At 43.4% G+C, this 26,032-nt stretch overlaps 1 protein-coding gene across 2 annotated transcripts; it reads right to left on the reverse strand.

Moving 5' to 3' along the window:
* Positions 1–252: 252 nt before the first annotated feature.
* coro6 (coronin 6) lies at positions 253–25,934 on the reverse strand. 2 transcript variants are annotated; one of them, XM_063203112.1, is made up of 12 exons: positions 25,432–25,934; positions 24,478–24,564; positions 21,699–21,898; positions 18,315–18,437; positions 12,941–13,070; positions 11,593–11,771; positions 9,758–9,877; positions 5,761–5,865; positions 5,113–5,258; positions 4,532–4,589; positions 3,169–3,396; positions 253–2,901 (listed from the first exon to the last, which is right to left on the reverse strand). In XM_063203112.1, the coding sequence occupies exons 2-12, from the start codon at positions 24,485–24,487 to the stop codon at positions 2,779–2,781; spliced, it is 1,422 nt and encodes a 473-aa protein (XP_063059182.1). In that variant the 5' UTR covers positions 24,488–24,564; positions 25,432–25,934; the 3' UTR covers positions 253–2,778. The 2 variants fall into 2 exon arrangements, with proteins under 2 accessions (XP_063059182.1, XP_063059183.1); XM_063203113.1 differs by lacking the exon at positions 24,478–24,564 and having other exon boundaries at positions 254–2,901; positions 25,432–25,932.
* Between the last annotated feature and the right edge of the window lie 98 nt (positions 25,935–26,032).

Raw genomic sequence — 26,032 nt, forward strand, 5'->3', positions numbered from 1 at the left:
TTTAGATGAAAATGTCAGTGAGTCCTTGTTCTTAATAGCTCAGTGTAGGGGCATTCTGTATGCAAATAGTTATGCAGTCAAAACTTTTAAGTCAAAAGTTTGATATGCAGTCAAGAGATGAAAAGTTGTGTCAGATCGAGTGTCAATGTCTCAGTGACATTCAGTGACACCACTTTTACAAAGGCGGGGGAATATCAGGAACATTTCCATTTCCACAAGTTGGGGTGTCATCTATCTACAAGACATTTCATAGTACAGTACAAGCATTCACAGTGGTCAGACAAAGGGGATTAGAGACATTTTTTATTAAAAAAGGATGTTTTATTGATGCCATCAGATAGTAACATCAACAGAACACACAAAATATTTCTCTCAATATTTGTCTTTGGTATTTTAGAATTTTTCATTTTTTTCCAAATTTTCTTTTCTTCAGTAGGTATATATTTACATGTTGAAAGGCATCACAAGACCAGGCACGGATAAGGTCGGGTGGCTGGATACATGGCCTTGTATCATTTCAAATTTGCAGAAATTGTGAACAAAAAGGTTGTTAAGTTTGCAAAGTAAGATTTTGGTTGCAGCCGGAGTGTAGGCACTTTTATTCAAAGTCATGAAAAGTGGTCTTTCATTATTGCCTTTCAATAATTCCTTACCAAAAGTAAACAAAGGATACACAGATGGAAACAGTTTTAACGGATTATCAAAAGGGAGTGTTAAAATAAAACTTGAAATTAAATAAAACAACAAAATAAACCAAAAAAAGAGTCCATTCAGATTCACTTTTCAGTTACACTTGCTTCAACACACCCTTACAAGACCAACCCATTCCAGATACCTGGAAACAAATACATACATGAAGAATCTAGACATTATGTTTTGAATACATCACAATATGCCATTGCACATTACAATGTTAGGACCTCCGCACATCGATTCCGACAGTACTATAGAGCACTATTGGTTCTGACCATTTCGATTACCCCCACACACTAGCGCAGACGTGCTACACACAATGAATCGGTTTCATCACAGCAGAGCACGGATCAACCAATGGGTGGCTCCGATAACAATAGAGCTCCCCTATTTGGCAGTCAACATCCGTGGACATCGGCACCGGTGTGCAGGGTTGTATTGTAAACAGTGGAATCGAATGTTGGCAGAGCAGTGCTCCGCACTTCATTGGAATCAGTGGTGCAACAGTTTGTCTAAATCTCCTTCAAGTCCTTCAAATGCATGTTTGACTCTGGCTCATCATTTTCCTCGTTCGACTCCTTAGCTGCACACCTGAGGGCAATAGCTTCTCCACTTGTTCTCTTGAAAGCACTCGGAAAGGACTGAGATGTTCTTCTTCTCTGTCAACCACACACTTGAGGCCCAGACACCTCACACCAGATTTTCAGCATCTGGCCATGAGGAGGAGTCTGTTCATGGCTGTGGTAGTGGACGTATAGCTGTGGAGGCGCTGTTCAGATTGATCAAGATAAAGCCAAACTAACAGCCAACAGTTGTAATGCTGCCAGTACTTAATACCACTGTTGTGTGAGAGCACAGTAACAACAGCTACTTTTCCGTTACTTGGCAAAAGTCTTGATATTATCAGACACAGGCCAGTGGACTTAAACGAACAGCTAGTCCATGTGTGGCCATATGTGAAAACTAGCTGAAGAGCGTTTCCTCCCATATGTACACTATATGTCCATATGTCGTGTCCATTCCATTCCATTCATCAGAACATACTGATACCGTCTAGTGATGACTGTTTTACCTAGGCGCTATGCCATGCTGCCATTCACTATCAATTCCCAAAACATTCCACTCATCATTTGGTTTAGTCTTGTGCTCCTAGTCATTGACCAATGTTCCTTTAAAGCTCACTGTGTCTCAAAAGCAGATATGTATACATTACAATTATTTAATGTGCAAAAGAAAGAGCCTGCCAAGCTCAGGCCAAGACGATGATAAGCTTGAAGATTATGATTAAAGGTCCAGTATGTCATTCCAATACTTTTCCCCCCAATAATGGTATACTGGCCCACAAAGACAAAAGTGCAGTAATTACACCAAAATTGAAACGGAGAAAATGGCCTTCAAAGCCTTGGTATTAGATTGGATATTGCAGATACCGTACTACAAACTTGACATAGCAATATCTCCAAAACGGGACACATTTGGAGCATAAGGCTGTCACAAGATAACAGAGTTGTTGTGAAGACCATTTTCAGTCTAACACAATCAGACAAACTTTGTAGTTACTGCACTTTGCCTTCATGGGGCAGTAATGAATACTTCATAGTGGTAGTAAATATTCATGAAAAAATACAGACATTTGTGAATGGGCAGTGATCATTCTAGAAAATAAACCACTAGAAATGTACACACTGGACCTTCGAGTGTATTCAGAGAACTGCTCAGTGAGCTGACTTAGCTTACAGTGTGGGCACTAACCCTTCTGTCCACTTTTTTTCCCCTTAAATTCTGTATTCTCAAAGGGGACTTAGTCTGAGTTGAAACTGAGTTGGAACAGTGACTGGACTAAGATTCCAAACAGCTGTGTAATACAAATATGCCTAATTTCGTGGTGTTGTTTATTTAGTGCAAAAGAGGGAGTGCTGGAAATGCGTAATGGTAGTGACTTGGCGGTGATTTTCTCTACTCAAATTGGAAACTGGTGATATGGTTATACGTGGGGTTGGTTTAGGGGGTGAGGAAAGTGTAGGGGGGAGGGGGTCAGGAGGGGCAGGGGGGTGGGGGGGGGGGGGGGGTTCAGCTGGGGTGACATCATTCTGTGCCATTGGTGTACTGTGACAGCTTATTCTCTAAGTCACAGATTCGTTTCTCCTGATCGAGAACTGTGGCCCTGAGGCTCTGAATCTCCTCCACAAGCTTCTCCAACAGCTGAGGCTGAAGAGGAAAGAGAGAGAAAGAGAGACAGAGGAGGCAGAGAAGAAAAACAAGAAACAGAACTGAATAAGTATGAAATGAATAAGTATGGCGTGATACAGCTGCCATGAACGTGGAAGAAGACAGAAGGAGGAAGAACAAATAGGATGGACAGATACAGCATGTCTGAAACGAGTGCAGAAAATGAAAAAGAAAAAGAAAGCTCAAACCATGCACTACAAAGGAAACAACAAAAGACTCCAGAGAGGGAGGAGGAGGATGAGTTACCGGCAAGTTGGCCCCTTCAATGGTGGACATGCTGCGACGAGGCGTTGGCCGGGAGTCTAGAACGTTCTTTTTGCAGACTTTGAGCTCCCTGCTCTTGGGGGGCACGTAGCCGTCCCTCATGGACACCAGGATGGGGTCCTCGTCCTTCCCCTCCATCCACTCCTCTGGCTCCACCGCTGGGTCCGGGCCCGCCGTGTCTGGGTACAGGTCATCCTGGAACAGGTCAGACTACACACACACGCACGAACACGAACACGCACACACACACACACACACACACACACACACAATTAATAATTATATTTTACATTACAATTTATATTAAGCGCACATGCACACATGGCCGTCCTGGAAGAGATCAGACTACACAAACACACACACACACAAACACACACGCGCACATACACAGAAACACACACGCGAGCACACACACACACACACACACACACACAATCAATAATTGTATTTTACATTACATTATATTAGGCACGTTCCATAACACACATGGTTTTCTGGAACAGATCAGACTACACAAACACATCCACACAGAGAGAAGTAATTACATTTTACATTTAACAGGTGCTTTTATCCAACGCAACTTACAAACAACGATATAATAAGTAGCAGCACCTATGGTTGTTGCTGCGGCGCAGCATGCTAACATGGCATAATCATACACTGTACATTCACCATTGTTCATGGGGACCCAGGTTTGATACCGGCTAGGTTCGAAACCGTCTTGTCCCAACTCCTCCCCATTTCCATCTCCCACTAGTTCTCTGTATTCATCTTCCCGGTCCTATCTATATAAAGGGGGAAAAGCCCCAAACAAATATTTGACAAATATTACAATAATACAGTATGTGTTGAGATATTAGCCTGATTATCATCGACTTTCAAATCTCTTCGAGTCTTGGTCTGACCAAGAGCACAACAATTAACATTTCCCAAACGGCATGGTTGACCCGCCTCCCTTCGTTTGATACTGGTTGCTTGCTTTTCGACAAAGTGGGAGGAGTTCCCGATTTTTCTGGAGCTCAGAAATGATATTTGTATTGCTCCTGGCCTGACTAGAAGCAACGCTGAAGGTGTTCCGTCACTAGGAGGGTGCGGCCTGGCTATGGAAATATGATACCAAATGCTGTTTGGAGATAATCTGGAATCAAGGGACTCACGATACGTTTTTAATTGCCAATTCTGTCTGTTTTGTGTGGTGGCTTTCCTGCTGCAGCGTTGACAGACGTAACTAAGTAAACTGGTGTAAACAGTCGTGCTGACCTCAACGTTGTTTATTTTTGGATTACGCTGCTGCGAGGCGACTCTAGAACACCGGGCAGAGCTGAGCTCAGGAGGATTCACTCACCTTTCTGGGAACGGTCATCATGATGGGCTCACACTTTCTCTCATGGAGTTTATATAACCTGCAGCGCGGAGAGAGAGAGAGAGAGAGAGAGAGAGAGAGAGAGAGAGGGAGAGATAGAGAGAGTATGAGAATTTCAATCAGTTTCATGGCTTATCGTAAATTTATTGTGATTGAGAATGTTCATAACATACTTGTGTTTAGGTCTGGATTAATAACCTTAAAAGTGAAGGGGAAAGCCTTTGGACGAGCGTTGTGTAAGTAATAAAAGACATATCCACCTTCACCTCATAACAGTACATGCACCAAAAATGAAACATTATGGAGCCCCTTGAAAATTACATGTTGCATATGAACATGCTTACCTTGCCCTAATACATGAAGTTCAATGGTTAATACACAAAATTATATACATAATTGGCAGTGCCCATCATCTCAACATCAAAACAGATAGATAGATAGATAGATAGATAGATAGATAGATAGATAGATAGATAGATAGATAGATAGATAGATAGATAGATAGATAGATAGATAGATAGATAGATAGATAGATAGATAGAAAGATAGCCTTTGTTTTCCACCTGGCGATCTCACACTTGCTGACATCCACGCCCCTCTTGGGCATGAAGCCCATACCCCTCTGGGGCTCCTTGCTGCTGAATGTGCTGAGGTAGTGCACATACGGAGACTCATCTGTGATCTCGAAATAACGAATGCTACTGTCGCCCTGAGACGGAGAGAGAGAGAGAGAGAGAGAGAGAGAGAGAGAGAGAGAGAGAGAGAGAAAGAGAGAGAGAGAAGGGGGGGGGGGGTGAATGAACAAATGAGCAAATGAACAAATTAATGGATGGATGGATGGATAATCAATAGAATGAATGAACGAATGAATAATAATAACAATAATAATAATAATAACTTGGTTTTATATAGTGCCTTTCAAGTAACCCAAGGTCGCTTAATAAACGAATGAATGAATGAATGAATGAATGAATGAATGAATGAATGAATGAATGAATGAACAAGTGAGTGAGTGACTGAGTGAGTGAGTGAGTGAGTGAGTGAGTGAGTCAGTCAGTCAATGAGTGAGTGAGTGAGTGCGTGAGTGAGCGCGTGAGCGCATGAGTGAGTGCGTGAATGAGGTCATGGTCAGCATGCAAAGGTACTTGGCTTACATTAAGTTTGGCGGTTATATTTAACTTGCGGATAAATCGAGGGATGAGGTAACCTACCTTCCCACACAGATATACGATGTTGGTATCTGGGTCATAGAATGGCAACAATACTCCGTTGCTGGTGTCCAACTCCAGAACTGAAATGGGTTCCTCAAAATTTGTCTTAGGAGAGCAAAAAAAACATAAATAAATCAATAAATTAAATAAAATAGCATATAAAACACTGTCCATGATGTTGGAAACCACAACTTCAAGACGCTATTCATATTACAAAAAACATATGGCTAATTACATACACACTTTATCATTAAATGACATTCATATACAATATTGCCCAAACCCAAAAGACGGCAAACTAGATATTTAATTAAAATTTACTTCCAAAGTCATGATCACCATTAAAACATCACCATGTCTGACTACCTTCTAGCGATATTTTCTCAGTTTCAGTGTGTGTGTCGTTACTCCCTTGGTTAGAAGACCTATAGGCCTACAGTACGTTTTACCCATGTTGTCAATGGCTACGTTTTCATTATGTTTTTTTTAAATTCCGAATTCATTGGTTCCGTCACGTTTACTCTGATCTTTAATTTAATTCTGAATTGTGAAGTGTTTACATGACGTTTTCAAAGCGGAATTAAAAGCTTTATTCAGAATTTTAGTGAGTTAATTCGGAATTAAATGTCTCATGTAAACGTAGCCAGTGTCACTTTGAGAGTGTGGCCCTACCCGATACGGCATGACGTTTTTCTCTGTTTCAGTGTTTGTGTAGCTAGTAAAATTTGTCTCAGTAGTAACACATGTACAGTACACATCCTTTATTGAAGACGTTGCATGACCTGCTTTGAAGCTAAATATTCTAAGTATACCCTGTATGTACAGTACAGTACATGTTCATGTGTTCTTACTGGAAATAGGAGCTCTGGTGTTGCAGACTTATTAATATATAGCATATAACATATTATGTTATTTTATTTCAGCTAATGTTTTAGTCCAGCATCCATACTTTAATCTGTTTAGACAGGCCTTGTAATAAATCTGGATAAGACTTTATTTTAGGGACACATCTATAAGCACTAATACATACAATGTTAATGCCTGCATAAGTAATTTGTAAGGCATGTACTAAGCAAACACTAAGGCCTACTATGTCCTTACTAAGGTTAAATTGGTAATAAATCCCTTATTGTGCATGAACAAGACATTTGCGAATACATGCCTAACAAATGTTTGATTTTGCTTTGTACATGCCTTACAAGTTACTTATACGGGTACATTGTATGTATTAGTGCTAATAGATGAATCCCTAAAATAAAGTGTTACCTAAATTTGCTGTTACCAAAATCGCAACGACAAAGTCGTAAAATGACTGCAGTAGTGTAGTAGCCTACTATGGTAGTAAAGCCTGTTGAATGACTATTACAGTGCTTTACTGACGGAACATTGTGCATTATGAGGCTATGTGGATGTGTGTGTTTGTTCATTTGTTCTAATTTAACATGTGTATATAAACAGAGAAAAAACATGAATAGTATTATCCCTGCCACGCACAGGCTTAGCTTATTTATGACAGCTCTCAGCGGCATATTTATGCGGATTCGCCGATCCTGTGAACAAACAAGTTTTGGAAAACGCAGGGAAGGAAAAATGTTAGTTGATCAAAATACCCAGCTGAATGTAAACAGCGCCTGAGATGACTGAGATGTGGCCGCACCGGGTCCCACAGGCCCAGCCCCCTCTGTATGTATTAGCCTACCAAAGGCTCTGTGTAACGCCATAGTAGTGTAGTAGCCTATGATCTCAGGAGTTGTGGTCGTTGCTGCTGTCATTTTAAAGGAGCAGTTCTGCCAATTTCAATATGCTGTTGTATTGCTCACGCTACCCTTGACTTGCCAGTACCTGGTGACCGCCCTTTCGGAGATCTGAGCTATTCTTATGGTGACAGATGTTGTTTACATTAAAAACTTCTTAACATAGGCCTACTCCAAATATTTTCACAAAAGGTATTGCTGTTTGCTAGTTGTCTTCTGATGTTGCATAACCTTTTGTATGTTTTTGATGTTTTAAAAAATATATACAGTTGAGGACGATATTATTAGCCTCCCTCCTGAAATTAGACATTTCTCTTGATTTCTCAGTGAGAATGACCATTATGAACCGTTTCTGTTATTCTGGAAACAAATACCAGGGCCGCTGACAGCTTTTGCTGGGCCCGGGACAAAGTTGTCTGATAGGGCCCCCTAACCCAATACATACAATGTAATGGGGACCCAATTCTGGGCCCCCTATCTCTCAGGACCTGGGGCAACATACCCCTTTGTCCCCCCTTGTCGGCAGCCCTGACAAATACACTGATGGAGATAATGTCCAATGAGTTGAATTTGCATTTTTCTATCGTTACAATGAGTTTAAACAAAAAAGGGCAAAAATGACAAGGACAAAATTATTAGCCCCCTGATCATTAATAGTCAATATGACGCCATTTATGAACCAAAACTGACAACAGGCACTTTGATCAGTTGTTACCTAGGTTGGCACATGCCCAACTAGGGATTTTGGCCCATTTCTTCACTGCAAAGTGTTCTAGCTGATCCAAATTGCATGGATGCTGAGCATAGACATTTGCCACTGACTCTCAGTGGGATTGAGGACTGGACTTTGAGCGGGTCATTCCAGTATCATGGTTTTAGTGTCCTTGAAGAACCTCTGAACTAATTTAAATGTTTACTTTGGGTTACAATGTTGTTGGAGGACCCAGCAATCCAGATCCAGACCCAGACTCCCTGTGTCTGAGACTGAATAACAGTCTAAAAACTTGATGCCCCCACCACTATGTGTAACTGTGGAAACTGCTTAGTCTCATTAGACCAAAGAAGCATTGGACACCTGCCTAGATGATTGTTATTGACCTGGTCTCACCTGGAGTTTTTATTTCAAGAAAGACAGCTGTTAGGGCTTGTCATCATATTGGGCTTTGGGGCCATCATCACAGAAGAACCCCTTTACTAAAGGTGGTGCATATCAGAGCGTTATTGAGCTTTGTCTATGAACATTTGAAAGTCAAAAATTAGTTTTGAAAGTCTCTGCTTTCATCCGATGAGATTCAATTGCACCTGCTTTGATGCATGAATTCGGCTTCTGTCAGGTGAAGAAAGGGATAGTCCTTAAAACTTTATAACATGGTTTCCACAATTAAACATGGTGGTGGAAGCATCATTCTGTGGCAGCCTCAGCCACAGGAAACCTTGTTTGGGTGTACGGCACCATAAAAACAGAAGATAATGATAGACTGTGGAAGGTGACAATGCAAAAATATGATCATAGAGGAAGCTAAGATCTTCACTGGATCTTTCAATAAGATAATAACCCAAAACTGTCATCCAAAATTGTTCAAATGTTCTTCAAGGTTACCAAAACCATGATCATGTTGTGGCTCAGATATCAATCCTTTTTAGATAGTCTTTGAGGAGTGCTGAAAATGAATGTCCATCCTCGACATCCATGCAATTTGGATCAGGTTAGCTATTTGCAATGAAAAAATGGGCCAAAATCCCTGGTAGGGCATGTGCCAACATAGTCAACAATTAATCAAAGTGCCTGATGTCAGTTTTGGTTCATAAATGACACTCTATTTACTATTAATGATAAGGGGGGCAATAATTTTGTCCTTGCCATTTTTACCCTTTTCTGTTTCAACTCATTGTGAAAATGGAAAAATCCAAATTCAACTAATTGGACATTATCTCCATCAGTGTATTTGTTTCCAGAATAACAGAAACGGTTCATAATGGTCCTTCTCACTAAGAAATCAAAAGAGATGTCTAATTTCAGGAGGGGGGCTAATAATATCGTCCTCAACTGTATAAACAAACAACTGACCCCATTACAATGACCAGGATCTCGGAAAAGGCAGAAGAAGAAAAAAAAATCTCAGGTATTGACAAGTCCAGCATAGTGTGAGCATTACAACAGCATATTGAAATTGGCAGAAGAGCTCCTGAGAGCTTCATGGACAACTTGTGTGACTTGTGTGAGTGGGAGGTGTCCTCCATACCGGGTCCCACAGGCCCAGCTCCCTCTGACTCATGCGGGTGAAGCCCGTGGTGAAGATGTTGCCCTCCCTGGTGAAGATGGCACGCATGGGTCGGATGCCCTCGTGCGGCGCCAACCTCTCCTGCGGAGGAGGAAAAACGAAGATTCATCAAGATTGCAAAACTCAAGATTTACAATAAGACAACAACAAGAGTGAATCCACAGTTTGGTAGGTGTGGCAGTCATGGGTAAGCGGTTAGCGGTTAGCGTCAGACTTGTAGCCCAAAGTTTGGTAGGTGTGGCAGTCATGGGTAAGCGGTTAGCGGTTAGCGTCAGACTTGTAGCCCAAAGTTGCCAGTTTGACTCCTGACCCGCCAGGTGGGTGGGTAATTAACCGGTACTCTCCCCCATACTCCTCCATGACTGAGGTACCCTGAGCATGGTACCGTCCCGCCGCACTGCTCCCTTTCGGGCGCCATTGGGGGCTTGCCCCCTTGCACGGGTGAGGCATAAATGCAATTTCATTGTGTGCAGTGAACACTTGCTGTGCGGTGGGGTGCTGTGTCACTCTGACAATGAAAGTTTGAGTTAAAAAAGGAGCATTTAAGTATGAAGTAGGAGACTGGATGGGTGAGAGAAGTGGGAGGGGAGTGTATATACAAGGAGTACTACTATGCACTCACAAATAATACAAATAGGCCTAATAAAAAAGGGAAGGGTCATAGCTGGTTGCAAAATTCTCTTGGCAAACACATTTTTTTTCTTTTTAGTGTATTTCATATAATATTATGCACTTACACTGGAACAAACCTAACCCTCATATCACATACTTAGCACAATAAAATAAACATACTTTGTTACACCATACCTTGTTATTGTAGCAGAGTACAAATACTGACTCTGCTTATTCTCGAACCATTATTTACACCGACAGATGCGGCAATATAGAAGTCACAAATAAAAATAGCCATTATGTGTCCAGTAGACCGCTGACTGTTAAGGACAACCCTTTGTCATAGTTTGGATGGCAGGGGGTAGTGTGTGGCGCGGCTCCCCCCCCAGGTCAGGACCTGAGGAGGCCCCCAGGACACTAAAATAGCAGGGCATCCCCTGAAGAAGTAATAGCGATAGCAATAGTATTTATATAGTCATTCAATGGGCTAAAGAGAAAAGAAAGAGAGGAGAGAAGAAAAAAAAGTATTGTAGAAAGTATTATAGAAAATATTATAGATGTAATAACAGGCGTGTGTGTGTGTGTCTGTGTGTGTGTGTGTGTGTGTGTGTGTGTGTGTGTGTGTGTGTGTGTGTGTGTGTGTGTGTGTGTGTGTGTGTGTGTGTGTGTGTGTGTGTGTGTGTGTAAAAGGTGACATCCTTCAATCATACAGGGGCAATCCACACTCTACTGTACTTGTCATCAATCATCATTTTATTCTTTTTTTTAATTCTTTTTATCTCCTTGCTGCACAAACACATTATCTCAAACATATATATCCACCCATCATTCTGATGTTCCCTCCATCCCCAGGGTCCTCCCTCCCTCTTGCATCTATCCACCTATCATTCTGCTCATACCTCCATGCCATTTCATCCCTCCATCCCCAACACCTCTTGCATCTCTATCCACCTATCAATGTTCTACAAATTTCCAGTCCTGCCCCATCCCCCCCCCCCCCCCCCCCCCGCCCATCTCCTGACCGCCACACCCCATCCCTTGCGCAGGTCGCAGACATCTCTCCACCTATCATTCCATTCATACCTCCATGCCATTTCATCCCTCCATCCCCAACACCCTTGTCCTACTTACTGCTGTTATTCTCTTCATTCTATCCATGCATAACCGTGCCCCTATCTCCTTACCGCCACCACCTCCCTCTTGCGCGGGTCGCAGACGCGCAGCCGGCGGTCCTTGCAGGTGGTGCAGAAGAGGCTGCCGTTGCGGTTCCAGCTGACGTTGTAGATGAGGTCCGGGTGGTCGTCCATGGAGATCAGCGGCTCCCCCGTGCCCACGTTCCAGATGATCACCAGGTTATCACTGCCTGGAGGGGGAGGGAGGATGGAGACACAGGGTCACACCACCGAAACAAGGATTAGTGGTTATCACTGTATGGAGCGGGGAGGAGGGAAGGGAAGACAGTGCACAATGTTATCACTCATCATAGGGCTGTGCAATACATCACATTTATATCGTGATATCAATATTGTTGTCAAACAATATTAAATTTTATAACATCAAGTTTAAACGATATTTTTGTCATTTGCCTATATTGCCAAAAGGTAGGTTATGCTAAGCGCAATACATTCTCCTCCACTTGCACAGAGCAGATTTGCTACCCAACAATTGTGCAGAACATGACTGCATGTTTTTCTTTGGCCCTCCACTAACACTGCTGAAGGGAGGGAAGATTGTGAATTGTTTAGCACAATTATTTGTCTTCAAAGAAATATCGTCTAAAAGAATCGTGATATCAATATTAACTGGAATAGTCGTGATATTGATTTTTCTTATAATCGAGCAGCCCTGATCACTCATAATAATCATCATAATGTTATCACTGGAGGGGGAAGGATAGAGAGACAGGGTCTTTGGAGTATTTTGCCTTGTGCAGTGCCTTTAACCCATTGATGCCTAAAGCACCTGCAAAAAAAACACCTGCTGAATGCCTAAGCCCTTTTTGGGAAAAGTTGCCCTCAGCCATAGAAAATCCTAAATATCTCAGCCTCTGAAGCACATAAAAACATGAAACAAACAGCATTTAAATTTTAAATTTTAAACATCTTGCATTAAAATGTGTTCATTCAGCTCTAACATACCAGCATTTTTAACAAAAATATCTCAAATCTCATGAGCCAGAATGTTGCGTCATGAAACTCCGGGCGCCAAAGGTCAATATTGCGCAACAATGCAACATCCAGCATCAATGGGTTAAGGCAGCATGCCTGCCAGACCCACCACCGAAACAAGGGTTAGTTTAGGGCCTTCAAGGCACCGCTGCCTGTAAGGAGCCGCTGGAGGAAAAAAAACACACAGGCAAACAATAGAAAGACAAACAAACTGACACACACACACAAACAGACGGATGGACAGACAGATAGACAGACTTCAATGCAGCTTCTAACACCAAGCTGTTTATCAGGAGGTAAAGTGTATTAAAGCAAGTGAATGGGTAAGTGTATACTGTAGGGGCGAGTGGGTGAGTGACCTCACCAGCAGTGAGGAGGATGTTGCGAGCAGTGGGGTGCCAGGTGACGATGCCCACGCGTTTGGAGTGGCCCTCCAGCACCACGATGGGCTCCGAGATGGGACGCGAAGGGGTGTGGTCCGGGATCTGCCAGACCTGACAGAAATCAATGGGACAAACATATACAAATTCTATCAGATAACGTTTAAAATTTAATAAAAATGAATAAGGGCATCAAAAATAAATAGCTCATCCCAGCAACCACTCACATACTATATATATGTATATACAATACCCACAGGCTTTCCTCAAATGCTATGCAACTGTGACACTTCTGTGCATTAACGTGACACCAGTGTCATACGCATGACATAGCAGTGTCATAACAGTGTCAAAACAGTGTCATGGCACAGTCGTGTATGAGTCATACACATTATGTCAATATCATAAATGTTTTATGGATATGAAAAGTTGACAGTGTTTGGGCTGTCTTTACCATAACCGAATGTCACTTAATGACAACCTTAATGCAATGTTTATGACACTGACATAATGTTTAGGACATGTCCATGACTGCTTCACGACAGATACATCACACGTATGACGTCGCCGGTGTAAAGTATAGTGTTACCAAATAGAGATTGGAGAATGTGAAATGAAAATGAAAAACATGAAAATATACAGAAATTAAATGTGCATTATTTTATTATTTTATATTATTTTAAGAATGAGCATAAAAGGACAGGTAGTGTGACACACAATGCGTGTGCCTTAGCCTGGCTATCTCCACTGCACAATTCTTCTGGTCTTCTAGTCTGGCCAAACTGCAATGATTTCAGACTTCTCATAGGGCGGGCGTAAACCACATATTGAATGCCTCTGTATGCTACTGGCTGCAGCTTCAATCAATCAGAGAAGTTGATCCAATGACTGACTTATCTACCAATGGGACCAAAGACAGAACATGGGTTCTTTCCATTATCCCACCTCCCGTCCTCCCTTGTGCTTGTGGCCTCGTGTTGACGTCGCAAGACGCCATTGACGACAAAAGTTTAATTCAATACCTCGCAAAAGTGCAATTCAAAGGTCATTTTGTCATTTGCAGTCTGGATGTTGAATGGGGAACAGACCCCTAAAAGTGCCTAGGCTGACAGCGGGGAAACTGTATTGTTTTCATTATGGAGGCGGGACGTCAGTGAAGCGCAAGGCCACAAGCACTCAGTCAAGCACTCCGTCGAGGACGGGAGTTCGCATAATGGAATGCACCCTCTATTTTCACTGGCTCCGATTTGCTGGAAAATGTTAAAGATAGCCGACTCACTTGGGTCACGAATTTTTGTGCGGGGTCACGGGAAGTATGGGCAGGCCCAAGGCCCAGACTATTGTGCGTGGCTTCTGGTGGACATTTAGAGCAGTGATGACACCCTGGCGGGCCAAAACCTCGACTAGACTCGGGGTTAGCGCCGTCTTAAGCGGACCTCAGGACTGGGGTTAGTGGCGGCGCTGACACTTGTAAATAACCAGGGCCATAAACAGTCAGTTGTCCCTGCGTTACAGGATGACATCACTGCTGGAATGGGACGGCAGGCAGTTGGACGGAGACAGAGAGGTCTTAAATGCCATCGTCATCCATTTAGCAGGAATGCGGCCATGTGATAAACCTTAGGTTTTCGCTCCAGCCTAATCCAAACAGTGGGAATAAACAAAGCAAAATCAGAGCAACACCGATAAGACAACAATTTAACTTTAATTAAGGTGCCCAACTGAAAAAAAGGATTTCTTCAGTGGGATTCAAAGAGGATTCAGATTGGAGACCAATATGTGAGAGGAAGAAATGTTTCATGACTACACCACACTCTGCACTCCCACAGAAACTGCTTTCGTGCTGAACCTCCAAGTGTGTAGTGATGTGTCTGTCGTGAACGAGCAGCTTCTAAGAGACAGCTCCTTGAAGTGAACGTCAGGAACCGACTTCACAATGAGAGTTGTTTTGGGACCAAAATGTTTTATTCTTATTTTTCATGGTCTTCCGGTGCCTCACGGTGACTCTTCCCCTCACTCTTGTTGCACGTATGCTCTGCAAATTCCACAGAGCGAACAATTTGTTTTTCCTTATCGGTGCAGAAAAACACTTTCTTTCTCAATTTGTTTGTATTAAAACAATTGGCCAGGATGTGTATTGGGCATCGGCAGGGGTTACAGACAGCAGTCAAGGCGCAGAAACATGACAGGAGCAGACCAGCAACTAAGCAAGAAATAAGTATGTATGTATGGGGAGCTGATAGGGAGCCGAAAGAGCCAACTCTCCATAGTAAGAAGAGCCAAAAGAACCGCATCTCCGAAAAGAGCAGCAAATCCCATCACTACGTACAAGTGTGGCCACTTCACAGCTGAGTCATGACAGAACTCTGCCACTTTCAGCCTCACATTCTTACTCTATAGTGTAACAAGGAATAACAACCAAATGTTCATATCGCCATTTCCTGCGCTACATTTGTTTCCCTCCTCCAGCCGCTATACTGACAGCTTTGTTCATATTTAGAGACGAGGGAGAGGCCAACAGCTGCTGCGGTGCTCCAGCTGCCTCTCTCAACGCTCTCGACTCTCACAGCGTGGCCAGCACAAGGTTACCGTGAGCACACTACACTACTGTAACACAACAGCAGAGCAAGGGAACTGCTTGGAAATACAGTGTTATTTAGGACGTGTTAAGTCTGGGGTTATGAATACCAAGAGTACCGAGGCCCATATCAAATCTTTAAACAATGACTTGAAGGAAAGCATAGCAGTGTTCAGTGCCAACGTACCATGCTGTTGCTCAAAGAACACTTTGTACGTTCACATTATGCTTGATGCACTACTATATCAATGGTTATTCTACTGTATGTTTATGAGACTGTCAGGGTTTTCTTTACAGAGATGTCAAAAGTCAAAGTAAAAGTACAAAAAAAAGTCCTTCCAACACAGCTAACTTATCTGAGTAACCAGTAGACTTGTCTTATGATCAGCTGACTGGTTGGATCAAGTTTGTGGTGGGTTCTTGTTAGGTTCATTTGTGTTTTTCAGTAACAACACAGTCTATCTACTTCATTAGGTACAATGGAGTAAATGGTGTACGAGCTATGTAATACAGTATCCATGGCTCTAAATTAACACCAAACAACCGACCAAATGGTGAAATTTCAGTTTGGCTGGTAGAAAAGACCAACTTACTAGCCACTTTGACCCATTAGAAAGTGTGTGTTTGGCTAGTAAGATTAAAATCAACTAGTCATTTTGGCTGGTGGTGAAAAAGGTGAATTTAGGGTCCTGGTAATATCATTTGCTAGTGTTGTACGTATACCATGAATTTACTTTTACTTGTGACACTAAATAGTACTTTGCAGTGGCGATTCTAGGGTAAGTTGGGGCTCCAATCGAAAATTAAAAATAATGAAAATTTGCAACAAAATAATGAAAATTTGCAACAAATAACCACTACTGTAATTTAATGTCTTAGCTTATTCGCCATTTATAGGCTTGGGGGCCCCAAGCGACTGCCTGTCTAGCCTGGTCACAAGATGCGCCTCTGAGTACTTCTAGTAACTCTAGTTTCGTATATTAACACTACAGCAGAAGTGCTGGTCAATATTTAAAGTAGTAACAACAAGATCAGTGCTCAAAAATCTTAAACTGAATACACATTCAAATTCCTTGTGCTGGTTCTTCATGTTTAGTTTACGAAATATAATGCCTGTCGGTCGTCCACCCTGTAAGTTGTCCTCTTGCTCTGCTCTACATGGCCTGATCACCTCTGGGGGGATCTCAGTCGGCCCCTATCAGTCATGGTGCTGCTGTGCTGTGCGGAGGAACGTGGCCTTGTGGCCTGAGGGTGTTAGCTATGGAGATGACCAGAGCACAGCAGACACGTGTAGCTTTTCCCAAGAGCCCCACTGGCACGCCTACCCTACACACCCAGCCCGTGTCCTCATCCCTGCGGCAGTGTTGCCAGATTGGACGATTACCCTCCCAATTGGGCTGCTTGGCATGGCCGTCTGCAGGTGAAAATGCAGGTAAAAAACGACCATTTGGCGTTTTTTTCTGCAATTCTATGGCCATCGAATTCAATACGATTTGTTGAAGGTGGGTGGAATTTGATGTCTCCCAGGTTTTTGAGCACTGTTTGGGCTGGAACTGGTCAGACAAATATGACAACGCTGTTCCTGCGTCCGCTATAGTCTTGTAGACCATGCAGGCAGAGGAGCTGGCATGGAGGACAGACAGTTGGTCAGTGATGACTGAGGGAGCACATGTCTCTCCTCCTCGGACAATAAACAGCCTGTTTATCTCTGTCTGTCCAGGCATTATCGAGCAGTGGGCATATTAAACCCTAACACAGCTGTTCACTTCACTAATCAAAACAGCAGCTCTTGATGTAAGTATGTATACGTTGATAGTTATTCCAACATAAAAATGTAAGTGAAAGTGTAACTATTAAAACACTTCATAACACACAGTGTGTTTTTAAGAGTATCTATGTGTACATGAATCAGCATTACTGATGTACATGTAATAGTATTACTTACACTGTACACACACTGTACACCCAAACCTACATACAGGGCAAGTACATAATGTTTCATGCTGTCACATACTTTGTTAAAGAGCACCTCGCTGTGCTGTATGTTAAAAGACAACTTTTGGAGGACCCACATCTGTCAACATGTCAACGAATGGACAGAGTGGTTTACAGCAGTGTCAGCGTTTCCCAACCTTTTATGTCCTGTGGACCCCCCCTTTTGTTGTGCCATGTGTACCTCTCGTGTTCTATATCTCTACCCCCTGCAGAGTGCTCGCATGCTAGCCTGATAAACCAGCCTAAATGTGAGATTGGATGTGTATTAATTTAGTCTGGCCTCGATGAACGATACAATCAGAAGACTGTTGATGAGACACCACCCGTTGTCTTTCAAACCGTGTCTGTACAGCGCCTATAGGCCAACGCTCTGACCAATCAGCGCAACTGACAAATTACTACCATCAAAGAACGTGGATCCACGTTTTATAGCCTGTCGTTAAAACAGTGAAAAACTCTTAAAAATGAATGAGCGTAGAACATCTTCCTGAACACATTTCAACGAAAACCTTGAGTCTAATTCTTCCAAAGCTGACGTCAAACGAGAGCTGTTCAATCGTTCTTGTTGTTGTGCTTACCCCACCCGCTTTGATTTAAAACAAATCTCTGCGCTGTGATTGGTTTGCCAGATTCAGGGCAATTTGGGCAGACCACCTCGACGGATCGAGGCTAGACCAGTCGCAGGCTACTAGTTTACTAGGCTACTCGCATACCGCATTGTGGTGCACATACCCCTGGTTGAGAAACACTGGTTTACAGTACTTACTGTAGCTGGTACTACTTACCATAGCAGTACAGTCTTCGGAGCCGCTGGCCAATATGTTGTCATTGTGAGGACACCAGTCAATGTCCAGCACGGGGCCCGAGTGACCGATCACCATGGAATTGCTCTTGTCCACACGCCCAACCTGTCACAGAACACGGCGTTACTCAGGCACGTTATCATAGGCAGAGATCATACAGAATATATTCGTAATAGAGAGTGGCATAACTTTGGGTCAAACAGGGGGGGAGAAAGGCATTAGTTATACCTCATGTTTTCTGTGGAAATTACTCTCCTGGCAACAGAATTGAGGTAATATATATATATATATACAGTATATATTTATTTATTTATTTTTCCGACTGGACAGTGGAGGAGAGACAGGAAATGAGTGGGGAGAGAGAGACGGGGAAGGATTGGCAAAAGACCCGGGCCGAAATTGAACCCGGTCACCAGCTTAGTAACCCAGTTCCCTACAGTTACGGCAGGACCAAGTAAAAGCGTATTTAAAACCAAATCACAGATACACACTCACAGCCAACCAACATGTTTTAAAAGGTAACAATAAATAACATTAAAACCCAATCAACAGAAGGTCAAAGACAACAAAGTTAGGGGATTGCTTCATTATTGTAAACAGGGTGCTCATCAGAAACGGGGAGTGAAAGGGTGCTTCCGATTTTGCATCGACAGGATTAATGTCTTGTTTTAAAAACAGAAGCTTATCTTCCATACACCGCACTCTTCCGTCTTGTTGATCTGAAGTAATCAAGTAGTTAAGGAATGGATCACACTCAGTTTTTCTTCTTTCTTTTCCTTTTCTTTTTATTCAAACATTTCAGGGACAGACAGACATTTCGACTGCAAGAGCCTTCTGAGTGTGACACTGAGAAAAACAGAAGCTTCCCACATGTCACAGTATACCAGTCTAGCCTATGGGGACACCTGACACGACACTGGGCAAGCACAAGCAAGCAAGTCACTTAAGACTATGCACAATTTCCATAGCATAGAGAGCCATGCAGATTCAATAACATGAGGTCAATGAACCCACAGTCTTGGCCTTGTTGCATTGGACCAAGAAGACACGAGCAGCCACGTGTCCACGTCACCTGAATGCATCTTGGCCTGTGCGTCTCTCGGTGCTCTGACATTATTGCATTGGGCAGATGAGGTAATGGCCACACTATTCTGCTAACTCCTGTTTAGTCAGTGTGAACACGTGTCAGCTTCTTCTCTGAAACAGCCGCTGCAATCCCCTCCCCTCCCCTCTACCCCTCCTCTTCGTCCTCCTCTTCTCTTGCCTGGCTTGCTGCTTGCTTTTGATACCATCTCACAACGCTCCCTCCAACAACCCCACGCACAGTGCCTCCCCCCAGCCACCCACTCAGATTGAGCCCTTCTCCAAGTCGAGCACTTACAACTCAGGTTGTTGTCCCGCCACTCTGCATGTCCTGTCCACCCATTGGCAGTTACCCAGCATTCTATTACGGTATATGGACGACACATGGTTGGTTCAGTTTGAAGCATTTTCAACTATCAATTTTCTTGGTTGGAATTGCCACTGAGAAATGCATAGTCGATAGCAGAATCTGTTTTTCCGTTGCAAAATCAACAGTTGAGAATGCTTCAAATCTGTTCAACTGAATAGAACGGAACCTTTGGTGTCCATTCTAAATGCCCACTAGCCCCAGAACCCCCATCCATCCACCAAACCACCCAGCCAGGCTCAGGCTCAGGCGAAGGCCTTCCCAATCCAACTCCTCTCCTCTCCTCTCCCCTGCCCTGCCCTGTCCTGTCCTTCCCTCCCCTCCCCTCCCCCTCCCCTGCCAATACACCCTACAGGCCACTCCCCTCGCGTCCACCCTACGCTTGTATTTATAGTCCCATGACGAGGCGATGAAAGGGGAGTTTTTCTTTTGGCCGGCAAGAGACTCTGTGCAGGAGAGATGGCAAAGCTGGGAGGTGGGTATTTATAGTAAGTCTGTCCGACCCCCCACCCCCCAAAATCCCTCTCTCCCTTCCCCCCAACCCCGACTGTAATGTATGCCCCTGCCCTGTGTCCCTTGCAGCAAAGATGGCACTGCGACGATAAAGCCCCTTCACACACATTTGCCGGCAAAATGGAAAACGGGCCTTTCTCTGGCAAACAGCCACTGCGCTGAACCATTAACAAGACATGGATAAGCACATTTTGCGAAGGCCCCCATTTCAGCTGAAGTATTTTCATCAACAAACAAAACATAAATGGTGACTGCGATTGAAACATAAACGGACTGCATCACTTTCGAATAATTAACGTCCTGTGATTACATAGGCCGGATTTGTGGGAGCCTTCTACTAAGGCCTAATTGCACTGGAGAAGCACATATAGAGAGGTTTGATGACGCACGAGGGGTAAAAATGGAAGGTGAATATCCTCAGTTTAACTCTGTTTCTCCAATGCTTTACATGGGCAAGTACAGTATCAGTGACTTGGTAGAGCAAGAGAAGTGTGCTGCAGTGTCGCCTCTAAATATGGGGGAAATGGGGAGCATGTTTCTTGTTGCCATATTCGCTCTATATCATGTATGATGCTGGGCTTTCCCCAGCCTAAACCTAGACGGCGGAGACAGACAGACACCCGGTCATCCTCTCTGAGGTTTCTCTACTTCCCAGAAGAGGCCGAAAAAAAGCTGGATCCAGAAGGTCAGATGGGGGAGGGTTTTGACTGTGCTCGGAAGGAGAACGAGGATGGACTTATTGGGCATCGATCTGCATATTCCCATGGCAACATCAGAGAGATACATTTAGCTACGGGAGAGTTGGTCAAAAGAGTTTAGTTGTAGGCCACATGAATTCTTTTAGGAGCTTGAAGATGTTTTGTCTCTTCACTTATGAAAAGATCAGGACCAATGAGAGTCTGCTCCGACCAACAGTAATTCTCGGGATATTACTGGATACACATTGTGGATATTAGCCAATGACTAAATACCATAGAAACTGAAGATACAATATGCACTCCGTGGAGTTCACGTTCCAGTGGTAATCGTTTAACAAGAGCAACAATGTTCTGAGTTTTGCCTTGATTTTATGGAATCTCTGAGTCACTGGCTCGGCGGAGAGGCTTGAAACATTGCTGCTTTTGTTTGGCTTTTCCCTTCTCTGGGAACGTCCAGATTAGGACACAAGTCTTGTCTCCTACTTTATATGGTATATACAGCCATGCATAGGCATAGCAGATAGACATATACTAGACATGTGTGTAAACAAACCAAAACAACACAAACATGTCTAGAAAACCCTTCCATCAAATCCTTGTCAATTCCAAGCCAATGTCCAGCCCAGGTCAGGATGAAAATACAAGCCTTGGCTTATACTTTATGGATAAAAATCATGCGCAAAAGCAAGTCTGGCTCATGCTTACCTTGGAGAGGGGGAGAACCAGGAAGGAACCTCCTCCACTGGACTCCACGATGATAGCCACAAATTTGGGGTTGACGGCACAGAAGGAGCTGTCCCATGTCACCTTGGAAACGCGGATGTCATCGTAGGTCGCCTCCGCTTTGGCTGACTGGCCGAAAACATGCCGGAACTTACTCTGGCGCACAAATCCACGACTCATGGCTGGAAGAAGAAGAAGAAGAAGAAGAAGAAGAAGAAGAAGAAGAAGAAGAAGAAGAAGAAGAAGAAGAAGAAGAAGAAGAAGAAGAAGAAGAAGAAGAAGAAGAAGAAGAAGAAGGAGGAGGAGGAGGAGGAGGAGGAGGAGGAGGAGGAAGGTGATGATGGAATAGGAGGATGAAGGAGGAGGTTATGAGCAGGACCTGCAACTCAGGCATCAAATGCAGATCAGTTTATTAAAGGCCTCAAATGCTTTTCTCAGACGTTTGGACCTGAAAGATTAGTGTGTACATAAACTGATGGCACTCACAAACTTTTGTTATATTATACACAAAAATCAGTCTTTTTTCTGTTATAAAAAGTCAACAGTACACAACCCAGTGGACATTTTAATTCCAAAACAACAGAATATACGTACTTCCTCTATGGTAAAGCAGGCTTATATTACAAATCTGAACAGAGGGTTTGAGCTAACCAAAGGCAATAAACATCTGAATGAGTGATAAAAAACGTACTGCATCATCCTCTAAGCTGTTTCAGATAACCATGAACCTGATTCACAGCTTCTTGCAAGTACACCCTATAATTTCACCTGAATGATTGACACATATGTATTACTTTCTTGCTGATCACATAGGCAAACCCCCACCCCCCTTCTCCACCTCCCACGGTCTCCACAGGGGGGGCTACTATTATAAATCCATCAGCTTTATTTTCCATCCTTGATGAGATGGGTCATGTGCTATGAGTCTACCAGACTGTATATCTCCCATTAGTAGATCGTATTTAAAGCCAAGAGGCTGCTGCAGTGATCGTTGGGTCGGCTAATTAAGACCTTGCCCATCATAAAACACTACACGAGGGCTGCCTGCACTGCTCCTTCGCTTCGGAGCCACCGCCTCCCTCCACACGGGGGTCATCCCGTGTCAGTTTTATTTGAATGCCAGCCTCTCCGCTCCATCCTCTCTCTCAACCTTTCCCTCCTGCCTGCCCCGAGATAAGGTGGAGGGTTATGGAGTCTGCACGCACACAGAAAAGACAGACACCGGTACACACACACAGACACATGCACAGACTACACATCCCAAATATTCACTCAATTACCACTACACGTTACACCACGCACTGCAGTAGACTTGGCAATATGGCATCCTTTGTAGTGTGCCATGTAGTAAACAAGTAATAATCATTTCACAAGCACTTATAGTGTCATAAGCAGCTTGAAATGGCCTGCCATAGTGGTGACTGAAGCAAATAGGTCTACATTAGTGTAGTACAGGAGGGGGGACAGTACAGGAGGGGGGACGGTATTACACTCTGGATACTGCATCTACTGTGGTGCACGAGTTCATATTTGGGACCCAGTGAGAGTGTCATAAGCAGCTAGTTATGGTTTGCCATGCTGGAAGTTGAAGTGAATAGCTGTAAATGACTAGTGTGCAGTAGACTGACGAGTCAGACTCAGCATTGGAGGGCACCACCAATCAATAGGCTATTCCATTCATGCTGGTCCTCAAGACCATATAATAAATGAAGGAATAAAGGAATGAAAAAAAAAGAATAAAAACATTAATTTGCGATATGAGTCAAGAGAAGTGACAGTTCAGTTTTGTTTGTTTTTATTGGACACTGCCCATTAAAAGTTATTTGATGCAACGTGTGGTAGTCTATGCATGAAATACATGTATACTATTCAGGTTTAAACCGTTTTCAACATATCAACAGCTCTGTACACATCAGAAAGTTAGAGATAGGAACTAGAACTAGAATCAAGCCTCACTTAGTTTGTGAGACATGAGATGCTATTAGTGCCACAACACTAATGACTGGAAAGTTGTTTCAGTTAATGCCATGTCAATTGTGCATTGCTGCTAGTGCGAATGTGGTGTTGACATCTATTAGGCCTATGTTGTTGCAAGCTCTGCTGTTGCCATGCAATACCAACTCGTCCTCTAGTGCTATTGTTATTCTGAGACACTGACGATGCAAATGGTAGCCACGATTAAAAACAGAACCAACGTGTACTGGCAGAACAGCTTGTATATTACACACACACATAAGCAAACACACAAAAGGGACGTTAACAAAGAGCAATATTGAGCATTATCAAAACATTTACATAGCCTACTAGATGCATTGTCAAGTACACTAAAGTGTACTTTATTGTCAAAAATGGGGTATGTGACAGGATTAGCACAGAAGTTTGAAATTGCGTTTCACCAGCCTCCAGTAAACTAAACATAAAAAGACATTGAGTATAATCTCTCTCTCTCTCTCACACACACACACACACACACACACACACACACACACACACACACACACACACACACACACACACACACACACACACTGCAGTAAGCTAACATACTGGTTCTTTCTTTCTCAGACACATTCACTCACAACACACACACCAACACACAGTATAATAAACACACACACACACACACACACACACACACACACACACACACACACACACACACACACACACACACACACACACACACACACACACACACACACACACACACACACACACACCTTATTAAATCAGTAGTATATCGTGGGAAACTTAAGTTAACCTGCATTCATGATTCTTCTGCGGTTCTTGACCTTGGCCAAGATTTCTTACTGTTGTCTGGTCGAGAAGGTGGAGAAGAAGCAAGTGCCTATTGTCACAAAGACAGAAGGCGCATACAGAAGTGACTGAGCCCCCGTGAAACACAACACTGCATGTGGGTGTCCTTCGACTATTGTGTCTCGACTATTTTAATTCAACCTGTACGTGTATTGTTCGAGCATCCAAAATTAATAGTGAACATTTACAAACCAACCTGAATGTGTTCTAGATTGTAAGGTGCGTGCGTACGTGCGTGTGTGGAGACACTTTAACAAACATGCCAAAGCGGACAGCTAGACAGACAGCTTTCCAAAACAATGGTCGACACACGTTTGGCGAACAGCCTGTCATTACAGACGCAGTCTTCGCCCGTCTTTACAATCTCTGAAAGCAAATGCGTAAAAACGCCTGAGAGGCACCGTCTCACGACCCACGCAGGCAGTCGGAGCTCCGAGTGCCCCCAAAACGCGCATGGCTCTCGAGACAGAAAGAATGACACTGCCACTTTCCTAATATAGTCATGTCAAACTGCCTCAGACACACTCCCCCTGCGTGCCTCACAGTCCAAAATTATTTCAAAATGTAAAGCTGTAATGTTGTAAGTTTTCATTTCCATGAAATAAACACAATGTTTCAGCGCCTGTACAATATACCACAGAGCACGTCTCTTGGCACTTGCCAAAGAGATAGCGGTATTTATCCATACGCAAGAAGGAATGAATGCGTAAGGCTGGCTCAACGTGCTCGCCAATGGTGATTTGGACAGCGACAGTAGCCCATCAAAAGTGCATAATGTAAAAGACCGAGACAGCATACATTGTTGTTGCGGTCCATTATCGTGAGGCAATTCACGACGAATGAACTTTCAATACAGTAGCAGTAACTTTCTGGCCATTCACGCTTACTTCTTACTTACCGCCGACTTATGGAGTGTGTCTGTGGGACTTTCTCGGTCACCCCCTTCCCTGTTTTGTGTGAAGGTGTAGAACCCCCCTTGGTCGTGAACGGTCCCCACGTATTCCAATTTAGTTAACTTGCTGTAGCCCCGTTGGAGTGGTACAAGACCTATTTACGTGACGTCTCTGCACGCCGCGCAAGGGAGAAGAGAGGGAGCGAGGACGCAGGGCACAGTGAAGGGGTAGAGGGAGGGCTAGCTGTGTATATAAGAGGGGGTCAAGGCGGTCTTGTCTATTTTCGAAAGGACCATGTTGCAGTCGGGGTTTACTTTTCCGAGTCAGAGAGAGAGGCGCACAGTAGGATCTGGTGCTACCAATTATTGATCAAGCCAATTAGCATTTTCAGGTTTTCATTATCTGCGTGGATATGCCAAACAAAACGCTCTTGTCTGTACCAAGCTGGCACAAGTCTGTCTGGTCGTTGGGACTATTCAGGGTGAGCAAGGACAGAGAACAATGTTTACTTTGATCATTTATATTTTGACGCGACGTACCCAATAGGGATTCTTTACTTTACCAAAGGCTCCAAAGTTTATTTCCTTAAAATATTTACCCACTCCA

The sequence above is a fragment of the Engraulis encrasicolus genome, chromosome 7 (assembly GCF_034702125.1).
Source record: "Engraulis encrasicolus isolate BLACKSEA-1 chromosome 7, IST_EnEncr_1.0, whole genome shotgun sequence".
In the NCBI taxonomy this organism is placed as follows: domain Eukaryota; kingdom Metazoa; phylum Chordata; class Actinopteri; order Clupeiformes; family Engraulidae; genus Engraulis; species Engraulis encrasicolus.

Excerpts from the sequence above, each read along its gene's own strand:
- coro6 (XM_063203112.1), bottom strand. Across the intron at positions 9,878-11,592 it reads GCAAGAGGGAGGTGGTGGCG|GAGAGGTTGGCGCCGCACGA; the intron begins GTAAGGAGATAG and ends CCTCCTCCGCAG. Across the intron at positions 4,590-5,112 it reads AGCAAGTGTGAGATCGCCAG|GTTATATAAACTCCATGAGA; the intron begins GTGGAAAACAAA and ends TCCGCGCTGCAG.